The sequence below is a fragment of the Apiotrichum porosum genome (genome assembly GCF_003942205.1).
Source record: "Apiotrichum porosum strain DSM 27194 chromosome Unknown scaffold_11, whole genome shotgun sequence".
Taxonomy (NCBI): Eukaryota; Fungi; Basidiomycota; class Tremellomycetes; order Trichosporonales; family Trichosporonaceae; genus Apiotrichum; species Apiotrichum porosum.
In genome coordinates, this window is record NW_021167118.1 from 889,641 (window position 1) to 901,500 (window position 11,860).

General features: G+C 60.8%; 7 protein-coding genes across 7 annotated transcripts; 2 read left to right on the top strand and 5 right to left on the bottom strand.

Moving 5' to 3' along the window:
* Positions 1-3: 3 nt before the first annotated feature.
* Positions 4-1,285, bottom strand: ECM4_1 (S-glutathionyl-(chloro)hydroquinone reductase; the record flags this gene model as incomplete). The annotated part of the gene is made up of 6 exons (XM_028617713.1): positions 4-139; positions 176-194; positions 253-339; positions 378-986; positions 1,038-1,127; positions 1,180-1,285. 6 exons carry the CDS (start codon positions 1,283-1,285, stop codon positions 4-6), a joined length of 1,047 nt encoding a protein of 348 aa, XP_028474176.1.
* A 575-nt stretch (positions 1,286-1,860) lies between these two features.
* On the top strand, positions 1,861-2,999 carry EHS24_001958 (uncharacterized protein; the record flags this gene model as incomplete). The annotated part of the gene is made up of 2 exons (XM_028617714.1): positions 1,861-2,156; positions 2,339-2,999. 2 exons carry the CDS (start codon positions 1,861-1,863, stop codon positions 2,997-2,999), a joined length of 957 nt encoding a protein of 318 aa, XP_028474177.1.
* Positions 3,000-3,139: 140 nt separating this feature from the next.
* Positions 3,140-4,601, bottom strand: EHS24_001959 (uncharacterized protein; the record flags this gene model as incomplete). Its single annotated transcript, XM_028617715.1, has 9 exons — positions 3,140-3,378; positions 3,440-3,658; positions 3,715-3,764; positions 3,814-3,914; positions 3,958-4,005; positions 4,129-4,226; positions 4,288-4,358; positions 4,418-4,553; positions 4,595-4,601. 9 exons carry the CDS (start codon positions 4,599-4,601, stop codon positions 3,140-3,142), a joined length of 969 nt encoding a protein of 322 aa, XP_028474178.1.
* A 234-nt stretch (positions 4,602-4,835) lies between these two features.
* EHS24_001960 (uncharacterized protein) lies at positions 4,836-6,468 on the bottom strand (the record flags this gene model as incomplete). The annotated part of the gene is made up of 2 exons (XM_028617716.1): positions 4,836-6,298; positions 6,399-6,468. 2 exons carry the CDS (start codon positions 6,466-6,468, stop codon positions 4,836-4,838), a joined length of 1,533 nt encoding a protein of 510 aa, XP_028474179.1.
* Positions 6,469-6,729: 261 nt separating this feature from the next.
* EHS24_001961 (uncharacterized protein) lies at positions 6,730-8,100 on the bottom strand (the record flags this gene model as incomplete). The annotated part of the gene is made up of 5 exons (XM_028617717.1): positions 6,730-7,662; positions 7,700-7,707; positions 7,753-7,823; positions 7,873-8,039; positions 8,080-8,100. The coding sequence occupies 5 exons, from the start codon at positions 8,098-8,100 to the stop codon at positions 6,730-6,732; spliced, it is 1,200 nt and encodes a 399-aa protein (XP_028474180.1).
* Positions 8,101-8,356: 256 nt separating this feature from the next.
* On the bottom strand, positions 8,357-9,618 carry EHS24_001962 (uncharacterized protein; the record flags this gene model as incomplete). The annotated part of the gene is made up of 4 exons (XM_028617718.1): positions 8,357-8,716; positions 8,758-8,851; positions 8,905-9,137; positions 9,184-9,618. The coding sequence occupies 4 exons, from the start codon at positions 9,616-9,618 to the stop codon at positions 8,357-8,359; spliced, it is 1,122 nt and encodes a 373-aa protein (XP_028474181.1).
* Positions 9,619-10,074: 456 nt separating this feature from the next.
* Positions 10,075-11,523, top strand: EHS24_001963 (uncharacterized protein; the record flags this gene model as incomplete). The annotated part of the gene is made up of 7 exons (XM_028617719.1): positions 10,075-10,118; positions 10,170-10,190; positions 10,254-10,273; positions 10,352-10,656; positions 11,108-11,223; positions 11,277-11,426; positions 11,490-11,523. 7 exons carry the CDS (start codon positions 10,075-10,077, stop codon positions 11,521-11,523), a joined length of 690 nt encoding a protein of 229 aa, XP_028474182.1.
* Positions 11,524-11,860: the final 337 nt, after the last annotated feature.

The window sequence follows — 11,860 nt, forward strand, 5'->3', positions numbered from 1 at the left end:
CACTTAGGCGTTCTTGGCAGCCTTGTTGGCGCCGTCGCCGGCGTCACCACGCTTGCGCTTGCTGTCGTCGAGGGGCTCAATGTCGACGTTGGGGCCGTACGGGACGATCCTGTACGGGTTGATCTGCGCGTGGGAGTAGCTGTGGGGTCAGCTATGAAGTGCAATGATAGCTCACTAGTAGTGCTCCTTGATGTCTGGACATGTCAGCAGCTGTTCAATGAGGACTACACATAGGTAGATCCTGCTACTCACGCTCAAAGTTGGTGGTGTCCTTGAACGCAGGGTTGTTCCAGTAAAGGTTCTTGAGCCAGCGGTTGATGTTGGGGTAGTCGTGGCGGACTGCTGTTAGCTATCTCCGATCGCGACGAGGAGCTCACTAAGACCCCAGTTGCACTTGAAGTGGACATAGTAGACGGGGTCGTAACGGACAATGGTGGTGAAGAGGCGAACGTCGGCCTCGGTCAGGCGGCCTGCGATGAAGTAGTCGCGGCCATCCGAGAGAATGTCCTCGACACGGTCCAGCGACTTGGCGAGCTGCTCGGCAGCAGCACTGTAGGCCGTCTGGGACGTAGCGAAGCCGCACTTGTAGACACCGTTGTTGATGCCGTCGTAGACCCACTCGTTGAAAGAGTCAATCTCGCCGCGCAGCTCCTCGGGGTAGAGGTCGAGGTCCTTGGCAGCGCCCTCGGGAAGGAGCGAGTCGAACGCCTGAGTCAAGTCGCGGATGATCTCCGCCGACTCGTTGCTCACGATCGTGTTCTCCTTCTTGTCCCAGAGGACGGGGACGGTGAAGCGAGCGGCATAGTCGGGCTGCGCCTTCTTGTACAGCTCGGAGACATAGTTGAACCCGTGGAGCTTGTCGGCAGTCGCAGCGGGGAACGAGTCAAAGTCGTGGGCAGAGGCGGGCTTGGCCTCCTTTTCGGCGTTCTCAGGGGTCTCAAAGTGCCAGCCGCCATCGAGCATCTGAGGGTGGACAACGGAGACGTCTGTCGGGGAGTGTTAAGAGCCGTGTTAAACAGGATGCCACGCAAACGTACCGATAAACTCGTCCAGACCCTTCAGCTTGCGAACGATGAGGGTACGGTGGGCCCAGGGGCATGCGTACGAGACGTAGAGGTGGTAGCGGTCTGATCAAAGAGTGGTCAGGTAAACAACCAAAACAAACAATCCGTGACTAACCCTTCTCCGGCGGGAACTGGCCGTTGGGCTCAATGTGGTCGCGGAAGCTCGACACCTGGCGCTTGAAAGCGCCATCCTTCTTGTCGGCCCAGTCAGTAATGCCCATGGTGGATGTGGATGAAGTGGAGAAAGAAGACGAAGAGGTGAACGTGGGAAGTTTAGTCGTGGGACGCTGGGGCAAGAAGGCTGCCAATTGTTGCTGTTTCTTGGGGAGGGCGCAGGGAAAGGCGCGGCGGGTAGATGTGTGGAGAAGACGAGTGGAATGGAAAGTGTTGCGGATGGATGCGGTTGTTGCCATGAAAGCGGACGGTGCGTGGGAGAGAACGAAAGCGAGCAACAGATGGGTTTCTTTTAAGAGATGCGGCTTGACCGTTGGGCTAGGCCCTGTTGCTGACGAACACTTCACGCTGCTGAGACAGCTTTCGCTGGGTGGGTGGGCGGGTATGGCATGACGTATTAGATGGGAATTCACTTCCTCTTTAGGAAATAACAAACGCTGTCTAATACGCGGGGCACCACAGTCTAAAGCGGTCACCGCCAGCGCACATGTCTCACCCGCTCGCACGCCTCGTACGTAACGCATTACTCGCCGCTCGTCTGGCTCCCTTTCACACTCTCTATACGTTTCTCTCCATATCACTCCTTCTCCATATAAACAACACCCCACACCCCGTACACACAATGACCACCCTCATCACCATCCCCGCCGTCACGGCGTTCCACCTCCCAGCACCAGGAGCCACTCCCGTCCCCCTCGCACAGGGCGACCTCGCCCTCTCCCTCCTCCCAGCCGCCCCTCCCACGCGCCCCGCAGAGGTCCTCACTCTCAGCATTGGCTCGTCAGCCTTTGTCCTCGCGCGCAACTCGCCCGTCCAAAAGACCAAGTCCAAGAACGAGCACCCGTCGTTCGTCTTCACCCCAGCCCCCCGCGACGATGGCAGGAGCATTGGCCAGGTCCGCATCGACATGAAGGACAGGTGAGTTGTGATGGAGCTCCTGTGTGAACAAGTTGCCGCCGGTTTGTCCGGGGCGACCCGACCGTGCGTCCGCGCCACTGTCTCGTGCACTTGTTTTGAAGACTGTCACCCCGATGTCGATGTTGCAGCCACACGCTGTGCCCCGCGCACACTCCCCGCGCACACGCATGCTCACACCTCAGCACCAACCCCGACGCGTGGGAGGCAACCGAGCAGGCCTGTACCGCCCTCCAGGCCGAGCTCAAGGCCCACAACATGTGGGAGGACAAGATGCTGTTCGTTGACGACGAGTACGAGACCGGCGGGCCCATCACCGGCCCCAAGGTCGGATGGGGCGAGAGCATCGCCTCCAACGTTCTCTGGGCCGGCAACGCCCTTGCGTCAAGGCTCACTGGCCGCGCCGCCGCCGAGCCTGTTCTCCCCACCTCCGCCCCAGCAACCTACAGCTACACTGCTACCCTTGCGTCCCCCAACACACAGGCTCCGGCCGCTGCTCCCGCAAGCCCTACAGACGAGTTCAAGGCCCTCGCGTCCAACTCGTGGCACCAGGCAACGATCGCCGCACAGGGTCTCGGCGCGGCGGCTGTGGCGGTCGGCGGCGCGCTGGGCGAGCAGGCCCGCCACACCATCGACTCGCTCGGTACCGCTGGTGGTCCTCCCGCTGCCACCCAGGCTGCTTCCCCCACCACCCCCACTACTGCCCCCCCTCCTCCTCCTCCCGCAGCCAAGGCTGCTGAGGTGGTTGCCGAGGTCGCCGAGCCCACCGGCCCCGCTCCCCCTGACGGGTACACCGTCACTGAGTCGACTTCGGCTCCCGCTGCCGCACCCGAGGCGTCCAAGTAGACAAAAACAGTGACCCGTCACGATACACCAAGGAGAGAAGTAGGCGATACATGAAGTGAGAGAGAGGGAGGGGTTTGATACAGAGAGCGGAGGATGCCAGTACCCATGTCACCTTAGCCGAACGCGTTGCCTGCCTGTGGCTACACCCTCGCGCCCTTGTCGTAGTGTTGCACAAACCACTCTGTCGACTCTTTAAGTGCCTCGTCAAACGGAGTAAACTTGAACTCTGGCAACAGAGACACGAGCTTTGCGTTACTCGCGGGTTTACGAAACTGACCGTCCGGCTTGGCCGTGTCGAAAGTAAGCGGGGCGTTGATGCCCATAGTCCGCGCAATGGCAGTCGCGACGGTGGCGATGGACACCTCGTCATGCTCAGACGCTGTAAAGTGGGGTCAGCCTGCCCCGCCCCCATACTCGGACGTTCCGCCGTGGGAACTCACGGCTCAGGATGATGGGCTCCACATCCACATACTCGCGCACAGCCCACACCATCAGTCGCGCCAGATCGCGGCTGTACACAAACTGCCGCAGCGGCCGGCCGGTGCCGGCCACCACGAACGGCGGCGCACCGGGGCTGAGGGAGAGGTAACACTTGTGCATGAGGGCCGGGATGACGTGCGCAGAGGTGAGGTTGTAGTTGTCTCCGGGGCCAAAGACATCTGCAGGGAAGATTGTGAGCTTGTGAGTTTGGCTCGACCGAAAGGCGCGAGCTCACTGGTGGGGATCACGCTGGTGAACATGTCGCCGTATTGCTGGTGGTACGCCCTGGTAGGTCAGCTTGATTCAGTCCAGTATTCGGCAGCTGCAGACGTACTTGTTCTGAACGTCGACCATACGCTTTGCGTACGCGTACCCAAAGTTACTTGCGTGCGGCGGGCCGAGGTGGACCTTCGCTTCCGTGAGTGGGTAGTCTACCTTTGATCCTGTCAGCTTCACGAGACCATAGTAGCTGGCTCACGGCGTCCGGGAAGATACACGTCGAGAGACACGAAACGACCTTTTCTACCTGTCTTGTCAGCTAGGTGGCTGCTTCACGAAGCTGGGGTGGGGGAAGGTAGCCGGGTAGACGAGCCGTGCCGAGTCCCCGTACCCGACGTGCGAGCCCCAGCCCCGCTGCGCTCACGCTCACCCCAAAGTCATGGGCGTTCTGGAGGACGCTGTCGTTGATGGCGAGGTTGTCCCGCATAAAGTCGGCCGGCTGCTGCATGTTGGCAAACAGGCCCCCAACTAGCGTTGCCGACCGTCAGCCATGTCGTCCTGGGTCACTTGTATGCTCTCCCGTACCCACCTCTGGCAGCCAAGTGCAACACATGTGTAGGCCGTACTCGCGCAAAGAGGGATTTGGTGGCCTCAAAGTCGCTCCACAGGCGTCAGCACCACCTCTCCCTATCGCTCTTGTCTACTCCCTCGATACGTACCGCAGATCGCACTCGGCGCTGCTGACGAACACCCACTCCTCCGCGCCTTGGTTGTTGCCGCCGAACCGCCCAGTCTCGTGCTCTGTAATGTAGCGCACAGCCGAGCCGACGAGCCCCGAGCCGCCTGTGACGAGGACTGTGGAACGTCAGCTGTATAGCCCTGCACTTATAGCTCACCTCTCATGATCAATGTGGTTGAGAGTTAGTGGGTGGTAGTGACGCCAGTGGCGCGGAGGTGTGGACGACGATCGCGGGTCGTGAGGTCGCGTCGGGTATCATGTTTCAGGCACCACGACATCCACAACTAACAGTTAGCGCACTGTACGTTCAGTTGGAGCTCTCTTCCATGCGAGGTCGTGAAGAGCAGATGCTAGAGTGAAGTAATATACATATATCTATCACATATCCCACTCCCTCCTCAATCCACCACACCCACGGCCATGGGCTCTTCATCCAACGCATCCAGTCCTTCCCAAAACTCGGGTGGGAGGTCACCGAGGTCGTCGAACACGTCCGTGTCGTCGACCTGCGTGGCTGGCAGAGGCGTGCTCTGCGGCTCCCTCCTGTGCCCTGCCCTCTCCTCTTCCCTGCTAGCCCATGCCGTGCGCAACCTGGCGTCTCGTCGTCGAAGGGCCGGGCCGAGGTCGACGGCGCGGAACGACCCGGGGAGCGCGTGCAGACCCGATCCCGTGAGGACATAGTCGAGGGTGCCGGGCGGAGCGAATGGGGAGAAGACGAGACACATGCGCCGGATGAGCGTTGCCTTGGACTCGTCCACCTCGAGCCCCGGTGGAGGGACAAACGGCGCGTCGGGATCGTCGTTGCTCGCCGCCGCTCCTGCTCGAGGCCGTTTCGGAGCCCGTACCATGTCCTGGAGGGTGACCATGCGTCGACGTCCGGTCCGCGCGAGCATGAGACGCGTGTTGACCGCGTTGGCCCACGGAATACCGAGTGCCGCCTCCTTGTTGTGGCCTGCCATCTGGGCGAAATGCCGGGCCTGGGTGGCCCACAGCATCGTAGGGGCTGGTGGGAGGGTGTTTGTGAGGGCAGGTTGGGAGGACTGGGAACCACTGGAGCCCGGGCCGCCGCTCCAGCCAAACACGTCCTTGACCTGGTTGACGACCACGACAGCGACACCATACTCCACCGCCATGGCTTTGAGCCTGTCCGAGATGAAGGCCACGTGCTTGGACCGCTCGACGAGGCCGTTGCGGCTGCGTTCGGTGTCGCCGCGGAACAGGGCTGCGAGCGAGTCGAGAATGAGCAGGCGGATAGGTTTCAAGCCGCGTGCAGGCGCTGGCGTTGTAGAACCCTCAACGATCACTTCGCCGAGAAGCGCAGACCCAGACGAGGACTTGCGCTCGGCCAGCATGTGCGGAACGACAAACTGCAGGGCATGCTCGAGCGCGTCGACGTCGGCGACGCGGGACGTGTGGATGTTATCCAGCAGTTCGCGCGTGGGCGGCCCGCCATGATGCCGTTCGCGCACCACACCCGCCAGCTGCACCAGCCGCTGCGTTTCGAGCACGCGCTCCGAGTTGATGACGATCGCCCCGCCGGGGGAATCACACAGGGCAGGTTGTTGCACAGCGAGCGCGAGGAGCAGCGTCATGTGCGACTTTCCCGCAGCGCTCTCGCCCACCAGCTCGGTGATGCAGCCTGCACGTATCCCGCCGCCGAGGAGCGCGTCGACATGCGTGTCGCCTGTGCGGATCACGAGTGCGTCGGCGCGGGTCGACAGGGGCTGGGACTTTGGAACGATCGCGCGCGACACGGAGCGGACGAGATCGGGGGCACTGAGGTTGGAGCCCGCATTGCGGAGCTTGCGCGAGAGGTCGGCAGGCGCGAGGAGGAGGACGTCGGATGCGGTGGAGAGGTTGGCTGGAGGGTCAGCAGGAGGAGGAGAGGGTGGAAGTGAGCTCAACCACCGTGTGAATACGCGTGCGAGGTAGCAGGCAGCTGTGAACCGCAAGATGCTTACCACGTGTGCACGCTGCGAGCTGGTCGGGGGCCAAGTTGAGCGTGTCGAGGCGAAACGAGGCGAAGGACATGGGTTACATGACCCCGCGGAGAGAGATGGATGAAATTGTAGAAAGGTGGGTGGTGGAGGAACGGTGGAAATGGCCAAAACAAAGCAACCGGGTGACTAAACCGGGCTTTTGGCCCACCTGGTCGTTGGGTGGCGAATCGGAGCGGTCACCTCCCAGTCCTGGCCAGTACAAGATCACAAGCATGTTGCATGGTTGGCATGTATACTTCACAGGCTACAAGATGCAATACACATGTATGTCTCATCCATCATCGCCCACAGCTCAAGTGTCCACAACTGGCTCATTGCCACCCTCGTAATCGTCGTCTGCGACCTTGCTCCGCTTCCTCGGCTTGGCTGATGTCGGCGTCTCGGTCGCAGCTTTGGTCTTGGCCGGCGACTTTGCTTTGGTCGTAGTCTTAGTCTTTGTTGCAGACGCCCTGGGCTTTGTTGGAGACCTCCTGGGCTTTGTGGGAGAGGCCTTCGGTCTCGTTGGAGAAGCCTGGGTGTCGATCGTGAGCGAGGTCGAAGGGTTGGACCGGGGTGTGCTTGATGGAGGCACTGGTGTGGCAATCGTGGACGGCGGTGTGGTGGGATAAGTCGAATTGGCGACAGCTGTAGGTGTCGCAATGTACGGTCCCGTGGACGCCGTCGCGGCACTGGGAGTGTATGTCGAGGTCGAAGAAGGTTGGGGCTGGGGAAGCGCAAAGCTCTGGGCCAACGACATGATCATCATCCCGGCAACGTTCCCCATTGGACCTGTTGCAGGAAGAGCGGCAGGAGCCTGCTTCGTCCAGCCTTCCTCGTCCTTGTCCATGGCCCCCAGCTCGATCCTCTGCACCAGGTCCCTCACTTCGTAAGGCTCCAGAGGCTTGCCAACGTGGAAAATACGCATCATCTTGTGCGTGCGCAGCTTCTTCATCACCGTGTGTGCCGTCTCGCCGGTCAGCGGCGGGGTCATGAGTCCCATTGTCGGCATGTCAAAGCCCGCCGCAGCGACGCTGTCAAACTGTTGCCGGGAGTACGCCAGTTGGCGCATTGCCTTGGTGCTGTTTCCCCCCAGTTTCTTGCTGGCATTGAGCGCGTCGAGGTTGAGCAAGCTCGCACGGTGCGCCGGGGCACGGTGACCGATGACGGTGGCGAGGACGGTGCGCACTTGGAGGCCCATTTCAAACAGTGACATGGTGGGGTCCCAGACGTGCTCGCCTTTTGGTATCTGGTCGTCAGCACAAGGCCACGGCTCGGCTGCGTACGTAGAGTGCTGTAGGGTTAGCTACTACCAGGTCAGATAACCCATTTAGCTCACACATCCTTCCATCGACTGCGACGTTGGGGTGGAACGGGACGGGGTCGAGGAAGAACTTTGGCGGCTCGAGCCTGACAGTCAGCTGGGTGTCCAACTCCAACTCATGGCGGAGCAACCCACGGGTATTTGCCCTGTAGCTCGACGGTGACCTTGAGAACCTTGTTGGAATAACACTCGGGCGCGCGGACGTGCATGACGCGTTGGTGTGTCCGGGTGTTATCCAAGGCTAGGACAGCAACGTGCGGGCCTGCGCGTGAAATGTCGTCGAGGAACTCGGCCATGACACCCTTGGTGTCAGTAGGGTCAATGAGCCGCGAGACAGCGTACGAGTGTATCGTGGGTGACCATTGCGAGAGTGTAGAAGGGGAGTGGAGTGTGGGCGCAAAAGGAAGAATGGGTGGTGAGTAACGACAAGTGAGTGGTGTGCAAGTGGAGCATGTTAGGACAGCCGGGGGGCGGCTCCATCATATCCCCTTTGACAGCCCAGGGGCCCTTTGATCCTCTGATGCGCTGATCCCATCACTCGCGAAGCATTCTGTCAACACGCACAACGCAGGGCGCCGTGACGGGTGATGGGCGCTGCCTTGTATCTATCTATGTTGCATCACTTGCCATCGAGGATGAACTGGCCCACAAGCTCGACCGTCTCGGCAGGCTTCTCAGCGTGCACCCAGTGGCCAGCGTCGAGAATCTCGACACGGCAGTTGGGGAAGAAGGCCTCGCAGATGGGAATGTTGCGCCTGTTCACGTACTTTGACTGCGCGCCCTTGAGGACGAGCACCGGGCCCATCCACTGCGGAGACGTGGCCGACACGGGAGGAGGGGGCGTGTAGGGGAACTCGCCGATGGAGGGCACCTCCTCCTTGAGAAGCTGGACGGGGAGACGGAAGCGCAGGAACGACTTGCCAGACTCGTCCTGGTCGGACACCATGTTGGTGAGGAGGAACTGGCGGGTGCTCTTGTTCTGCGCTGTTAGAAAGAGCTTGCACGCTCAGTGGCACTCACCTTCTCGACCTTGTGCAGGATCTTGTCGGCGTCGTGACGGTTCGCCACTTTGGCATGCTCAATTTCCAGCATGTTATCGGTGTACGCCTCAAACCTGGACAAATGGTCAGCCCGACTGGATCAGGTACATCCTTCTCGGTGACTAACTCGGGAGACACCTTGCCGATAGCTGGGGTCATGTCCACGGACATGAGGGAACGGAGGGGCCCGTTGAGGTCGCTGTTGAGCGCGTACGCCATGACCGCCTTGCCGCCCATGCTGTGTCCGAGGAGGTTGACGTTCTTGAGCCCCTGCTTCTCCACAAAGAGGGCAATGTCCGCTGCCATGGCGTCGTAGTTGTGCGGCTTGACGTGCGGGGAGACTCCGTGGTTGCGCATGTCCTGTGGGCGAGAGTCCGTTCATGGCCGGTTGTAGGTAGACGCATACGTTGGGAGGAGCGGTAAGAGGAGGTCGGCAGGAGGTCGGCGGGGAGAGGGAGCGGAGGTGGGCAAGGACGATGTAGTCAGCAACATGGAACCTCAACAGTCTATTCTGTAGCACACCACACACCAGAGTGTAAACGTTCATCCCCAGCTTTTGAGCGAACGCCTTCGCCAGGCTTCGCCAGTTCTGCTTGGAACCAAAAAGGCCATGGCAGATGACCATGCTCTGGTCGGCGATGCGGACATCCTTGGGCTCAATCACGTCGAAGGCGAGGTCGACTGGCGCCGGCAGCTGTCGGGTCCCGTAGGACCGGGTCTGTTCCGCGCTCGGTCCTGCCCTCTGAGCGATATATGCTGCTGTGCGAGCGACCTTGAACGGCGCATACTGTGTGCGCAGCAAGGATGCGACGGACGGCGACGGCCGGATGATGGCGGCCATGGTGTGTGTGGTCTGAGGGTGGGTAAGGTGGAGATTGCTGATGTTATTGCGGTGTCCACGCGGTCGGAATTGCCCGGCGCCCCGAATTAAAAATGGAATTACTTTGCCGATCGCCCCCTCTCTGCCGCGGGCTCGGAACATAAGCTGTACGATGCCAGCTGCGGGGCCTGCGGCGTTGACCCGGTTACAGGATGCTACAAGGGCTTGGCAGCCCCAGGCGGCCCACGGCCGTCCAGTTAGGCGCCGTGGTATGCTCTAGTTGTCAGGGGGCGACAGGCATAACCGCAGGGAGGCAGAGGTGAAGCGACGACGACGTCACAACCCTCTCCCTTCTTCTTCTTCCGGGTGCCACATCCCGCAGTCGGTCCGCAGTTGGCGGCCATCTCACCCGGATAGATATAAACGTTTGCACCCTCTGTTTGATTTCAGTTTCTCCCCAACAACAACACACACACAATGACAATGACCAACAGCTCTGCAGACGACCTCCCGGCCCCCTGGTAAGCGTTGCTGTGTTTTTGCGAGTTCGTTCGGCAGCTAACAGGTCTCAGGATCCGCCAGTGGGACAACAAGTGCGTGCCGTGCCCTCAAATGCTGCAAACCGTGATCCTTTGTCGCTGACCTGTGCTCCACAGCTACAACACTTGGTTCTACAGTGAGTTGCCATCCACATTTGCCACCGTCTGAGATGGCGGTGCACGCCACATGAGACGTGATCGCTGACCATTCCAAGTCAACCCCTCGACCAACCCTCCCACCACGACCTGGAACCACCCCAACGCTACGGCCGGCCAGGCGCACCCCGAGCAGGTCCACGCCGCCCAGGTTGTGCAGACCGCCCAGCAGACCGGCCAGTACCAGGCTCCCGGCGCGACCGCCAACCCCGGTTCGGAGGATGAGCGTGGCCTCGGTGCCAACCTTCTCGGTGCCGGCGCTGGTGCCATGGCCGGCAAGATGACTGGTGGCTCGACCGGCTCGATGATCGGCGGTGCCGCCATTGGCGGTCTTGGCACTGCCCTCATCACCAAGCTCCTCGAGGTGAGTTGTAAACCAAACCCCAGCCGGAAACAGGCGGACCGACGGTGCGACATTGCCAACCCGAGGAAGGACGGGGGGCACCACCGCTGTGGCGTTACACCCCCCAACGCCTCCTCCCCGCGTCAGCGGCGCACAGCCCATTCCTCCCTGCGCAGCCCGACATTGGCTGGTGGTGTCTGGCTGGCGCATAACTGGAACGCTGGCGTCTGCATGTCACGTCCCGTGTGCGCCTGAACTCGCGCGTCGCGTACTGCGTGCGCGGGTCCTCGCTGCGGATGCGGTGCGCTTCGGCGTTGTCCTGACCCGGGAAGGGGCGACATTCTCGTCGTCAACATCATGGGTCAGGGAGTGCTTGCTACTCGCACATTGCCAAACGCGTCTGCTCCCCTCGCGACCTGCAGAACGAAATGAAACCCCCCCATTCGAAAACGTAAACTGACCCTGTTCGCAGAACAAGTCGCACAACTCGATGTCCATGGGCGGCTACAACTCTCCCGGGGGCATGCCCTCGTTCTTCGGCGGCGGCGGCAACAGCATGATGGGCGGTGGTATGGGTGGTGGATTCGGGTGAGTGAAGATGGCAACAGCAACGAAAAGACCACGCGACTAACGTACCACAGCGGTGGCGGCCATCACGGAGGACACCACGGTGGTGGTGGTGGTGGCTTTGGCGGTGGCTTTGGCGGCCCCGGTGGTGGCTTTGGCGGCCCCGGTGGTGGTGGTCACCACGGCGGCGGCGGCCACCACGGAGGTGGTGGTGGTGGACGCTGGTAAGCGTTGTGAGCTCGAAGGTGAACTGCCTCATCAAGTGATGGCATAAACCGACATGGTAGCGAGGATAGCAGGTTCTGTGGCGTCTACGTATAAACTATACACGTTTTATGAATGTATGCTAGGTTAGGTAACGCGTTTGCAGCTGACCGTGACCCAGAAGCCAGGAAAACGGTGTCGAGAGGGGGTGAACGTAATTGTTGATGCTGAGGACAAATATCGGATATTTTCTGATCATTTTCCTTGGCGACGATCCATACGACGATCAACGACGATCAACGAAGTACAATCTAATCTCCCCTCATGGACTCCCAGGATAGAAGTCGGCTGTCACATGTTGTGCCACAGCACGACCAATACAAGTTGTGCGTCCAGCCCGCCCCCCGTCCTCGTGTCTCGGACTCGAGTTCATTTCAGTCATTTCAGTCCTGTC